A 5066-nucleotide genomic window follows, 5' to 3' on the forward strand; every position below is an offset into this window, starting at 1 on the left:
TAATTTATGAAATATCAGCTATGAATAGAAACTTATGTTTTTTGAACTATCGTATATTTATTTTATATATATTCAAAAATCTATATATGTCTATATTTTTTTTTTTTTAGGATCGTTCAAGGTCCCTTTCATTAACACCATCACCTTTCCGAAAATCAGATGATAAAGGTGAAAAACAGAATAGGAAAGAAATCAAAACTGACCGTAAAAGAGACCCGTAAGTATGTTACTTTTATTGATTTTTTAAATATTTTTCTGGATTTGTGAAAACTATTTTGAGTTTAATTGTCACTTGGGTAAGACATTATATACTATATAGTCTATTGTGGATTAGTTATTAATATCAAAATAATGTTTTTGTAAAGGAGCTGATTAAATTGTTCCTTTTTTATTCCTTGGTTGATCAAGTTTTTATTAAATGGTTCATTATGAAAGGAGGTTAATATATTTAAGTTTTGTAAATGTATTTTTTAATAAGATATTATTTTTTCAATGTAGATCTTCATCTGAGGATGAAAGGAGCTCCCCAGAACCTGCTAAGAAGTCTGAAAGATCTACGTCGCCTTCTCCTGCAAGAACAAAAACCAAGGATCGAAGGAAAAGAGAATCACAGAGCGGAGAGAGGTGAATCAAAATGGCAACATTATTCTGGGTTGAATTCTTGTTTGGTCAATTTTTATCTTTGTTATTTATTTTATTTTGATGTCATATCATTTAATTTATATTATTGTTTATTTAAATTAATCCCCTTAATTTATTTCTAAATTAGGAATGAATTAGGTCATATGTATGGACTGTAGGGATAGACTTTTTCTCTTGCGTGGTTTATGATTATTGACATTTAGATTGTTCATGTTAAGCCTTTGAAGCTTAAAAGTTAATGTTCTTTGGTGCCCAATACAGAAGCCTATATCTGAGTCCCTCTTAAGACTGAATTAATATCTATTTAACATTGTGTTTAAAGAGAGTGATAAGATATTAATGATGCTCAGGAATGTGTTGCTTATCAGACTTTGAGCTATGATGAAGAAAGCATTAAAAAACAAATTATTTATAAAATAGAAGCCAAAACGAGTAGTTGACTAATTAATTAATGTTGATAATTATTAAATACATAATGTCGACCAAAATTATAAGAATTCAATAATAGATATGATGATAATTTTGTATTTAAATTTTAAATGTTATTACTTTTTATATTAAATTTACTTTTTTTTTCTTATAAATAGGTCTAAGGATCATAAAGAAGTTTCCCAGAAAAAAGGTGATTCACCACAGAAAAAGTCTGAGGTAAGAATTTTCTTTAATGTTATTTGTCCAAATTTCATAAAATTGGGAATCAAGCTTTAGATCACTTCAAAATTTTAACAATGGTCATTCAATAGTTTAGGAGACAGATAGCTATATATTGTGAATGGTTTATTATGGCACTGTAATCTCCATCAACTTGTATGCATTGGTCCTATCTTATTATCCACATAAGGAAATGTTTCGTCCATTTATTTATTGAACGACCATCATATCATGGGCATAAATGTTGTCTTTAAGAGTCTTTGCTGCAGCTATGAACTTGACCTATATTGCTGGCTTACTTCACGGTAGTACTGTGTACATTCAAACTAACCTCACAAAAAATACAATTTAAGATTCTCTCTTTTAGAAAAAGTACAACTTTTCAATTAATTTTCCCAATGAGAGAACTTTTAATTGTATTTTTCATAGAGATAGTTTAAATGTACTTAACACTACTTTGAAGTGAGCCATCGATATGTTTCACTGTTACAATATTTACTTGACCTGTTTCAGACTACTGATATTTTTCATTCAAATATTTAAAATGAATTCATAAGGAGAATAAATAGTTATTTGATAATTTTTTTAATTTATGCCTTATTTTTATCTTAAAATGAAAAATGATTAACCCTGTTGGTATTTAAATAAATTCACAAATATTAATTATGGCTGGTGTGTGAAAAGGCACTCGAGGAAACTATATACTCATTAGTTATTAACATTTATATCTGCTGAGCTAATTTTAATGTTGACATTTTTTTTGTTTTAGAGCTCTAAAAAAGTTATTCCTGAAAAGACTACTGCAGACGATTCAGATGATTCTGATGATAATAAAAGGGATAAAAAATCTAAAAGAGAGAAGAAGAAGAGAGTTGATACTAGTGACTCAGACGAGGAAGAAGTTAAGAAGCCAAAAAAGAAAAAGAAACCGAAAAGAGAAGAATCATCTTCCGATGAAGATGAAGATGATGAAGAAGAAACGAAACCAAAGAGAAAGAGAAAAGACAAGGAAGGTTCATCCTCTCCTGATGAGGCTGTTTCTAAGAAAAAGAAACGGAAGAAGAAACCCAAGCCATCCAGTTCAGAGTCTGATGTAAGTTTTAGGAATGTTCTATCTTTAAATCCTTCTGTAGAAAGTTCTTTGAGAATATTAAATCATTACTATCAGGACAAGTGGTCACCTGAAGTGACCCCCTTCAAAAATTCATGTATTCAACTTCAGATGTTTTTTTAGATTCCACAGAACTTTGTAATTTTTTGTAATGTGATCTTGCTCAGACAAAATTTCGTTATTCTCTATTTCAAGTGGAAAAATATATCTTAACAAATTAACATTAAATATTGTATGTTTAAGAATTAAATTTTGTTGTTTTTCTTGACTTTGTGCATTTTCTCTGTTTCATTTTAACATACTTGATATATCATTTTGTCTAAGGAAGGTTGATTAAACTATGGCTGTTTATTTTTTTGTGTACGATGCCTTAATGAAGAGGATGTAGAAGTTTTTCTAGTTTCAGATCTGTTAACTAATTTTTAATTTTTTCTTCTAAAGGAAAGTGAAGCTGAGACCAAGAAGAAGAAAAAAGATAAAAAACATAAGAAACACAAGAAGCACAAAAAACATCGTAAATCCAAGCGAAAAAAGTCTTATGTTTCTGTAAGTATTGATAACTAATTTATCATTTTTTTTTTCGTACAATTTTTTTTTTTTAATATAATAAATAATTTAGTAATTCTTATGTTATCTATCTGTACATAAAAATCATATTATTGTTAACTCTCTTTAAAAAAAAAATAAAAAATCAACTTATTTACGTTGTATTTTGATACTATTGTTTAAGTTAGGGAATTTAGGAAAAAGTATTCAACTGTTTATTCAATAGCATCTATTGATCAGAGGTTTTCAAAATATCAGTCTTAAATCGCCATCTGGCTTACAGTGCTCTTTTCAGTCCCTAATATTCATAATAATAATGTTAATAATCAGTCGTATAAACAAATTACAGCTACTTAATAATTTTGCAGTCTCAAAAATTAAGGTTTTTTTAATGTCTGGAATGTGCAGAAATGAATAACTGTAATTTTACTAAACATTATGTTTCTTCAGCTGTGATACCTCGCAAGAGCAATTAATTCAACAATAAATTTTTGTACTATTGAAAAATCAAAGGATCATTTTCCCCATTTTTTAGTAAGGTACCTATATATATATAGACTTTCACGGCTTTTGAGATGTTTCCAGAATGTGTTGATTTTTTTGAGCTTATGGAGAATTGCAACTTGAGCATCAATTTATTAACTTCAATTATCTGTGATGATGCTAATCCAGGATAACTGTTTTTAATTGTTTCCCTTGTACTGAATGAAGCATATTAAGTTGGAATTTATTTTTGTGATATGCATTAGTCCAAATAATTGATTATCATTGCTGAGGAGGTAATTTCAATTCGTTTGAATGGATCCTGATTATTATTATTGTCATTGTAACAATATCTATAAGGTCTCCAGTAAGTAGCTGCAGTTGGCTAGGGAGGTTACATCCCTGTTTTTTATACTGTCCCCAACCATTATTTCCTGTCAATTGTGGTTGAACATAATATGTAGACATTATATCTAAATAAATTTTGTTGTGATTCAGGATTCTGAAGACGGATCTGAAACTGAAGAGGCTGAAAAGAAACTTCGAGAAAAAGCTTTGAAGTCTATGAAGAAACAAAGAGAACAAACTTCAGATCATAGTGACAGCTAGACTCCCTTTTTTTTTACCAGTTGCCTTTCTACGAATCCTATTCTTTTGTTCTTTTTTATTGCACTCATGAATTCCTTTTCTTTTTCATTTTTATTATACTTAGACTTAAGTTAGTCACATGATTTTATAATTATGTATAAAGTCGCCTAAATTTAATTTACTCTGTTTGTTAAATATATTGTAATTATATTGCTAGATTTTTTCCTTTTTTTTAATAGTAATTTTCAAAATGACTTAGAATGTTGTGAAAACTATATTTTAATGTATTGTATGAGCAGATAATGTATTAAATGTAAGAGTCTAAACAAATTTTTTTAAAGTAAATAATTGGCACTTCAGTATTTAAATTAAATACTATTGTTATGGTTTGATATCATTTGTTTATTGACCCCTGACTATGTAAATATTTATAATAAATTTTTGAATTATTTCTGTAAAATTTCCAATTTTTTTTTTTAATTTTTATTTTTCCTGGCAAAGAACTTAATATTGTGTCAATAATGGGTTAATGAAAGAGAAGTAAAGAATTATTTAATAAAAGTGAATATTTGAAATTAGTTTATTTTTTTTCCTATTTTTATTATTTTTTTTCATATCAAGAACGATTTGCTTGTAGCTTTAATTTTTTATTCATGGTCATTGTTTCTGAAAGTCTGGAAACAAAATTAATTGATATAGCAAAATTGAAGTCCAAGACAAATGAGGATTTTCTTACTCCTTCTCATTAGATACTTAATTTGTTTCAAAAAGCTACTGTGTTTGGGAGATATATGTGATTCTTTTAGGTGGCTCGCCACTGCATTTAGTTTTGTACCTGTGTCCATGATTGGCACATCATTTTTAGTCTTTCTTGCTAACAGCGACCTGATGACAGAGTACATCACTGATTTTCTGATTTATAGGCTGCTATGAGTGGTATAGGTTGAACTTTAAATTGAAGGATGAAAATGAAAAGCTTTGGGGAGGGGGGAAGTGTTGGTATATGAGGAATTCTCTGCTTTCCATGGATGGTATAAAGTGCTTT

The 5066-nt window shown here is 28.3% G+C and overlaps 1 protein-coding gene across 4 annotated transcripts in view; it reads left to right on the top strand.

Moving 5' to 3' along the window:
- Positions 1-4599, top strand: part of Srrm1 (Serine-arginine repetitive matrix 1) — a 24320-nt gene extending 19721 nt beyond the window's left edge. For all 4 annotated transcript variants that reach the window (XM_014435328.3, XM_014435327.3, XM_014435329.3 and 1 more), the window contains 6 exons: positions 111-217; positions 499-624; positions 1230-1290; positions 2063-2386; positions 2846-2950; positions 3932-4599. In XM_014435328.3, coding sequence (XP_014290814.1) covers positions 111-217; positions 499-624; positions 1230-1290; positions 2063-2386; positions 2846-2950; positions 3932-4042 — 834 coding nt within the window. In that variant the 3' untranslated portion in view covers positions 4043-4599. The remainder of the gene's footprint in view (positions 1-110; positions 218-498; positions 625-1229; positions 1291-2062; positions 2387-2845; positions 2951-3931) is intronic.
- Positions 4600-5066: the final 467 nt, after the last annotated feature.

This window comes from Halyomorpha halys, unplaced genomic scaffold, assembly GCF_000696795.3.
Source record: "Halyomorpha halys isolate HHAL.00 unplaced genomic scaffold, Hhal_1.1 Scaffold1561.1, whole genome shotgun sequence".
NCBI classification, from domain to species: domain Eukaryota; kingdom Metazoa; phylum Arthropoda; class Insecta; order Hemiptera; family Pentatomidae; genus Halyomorpha; species Halyomorpha halys.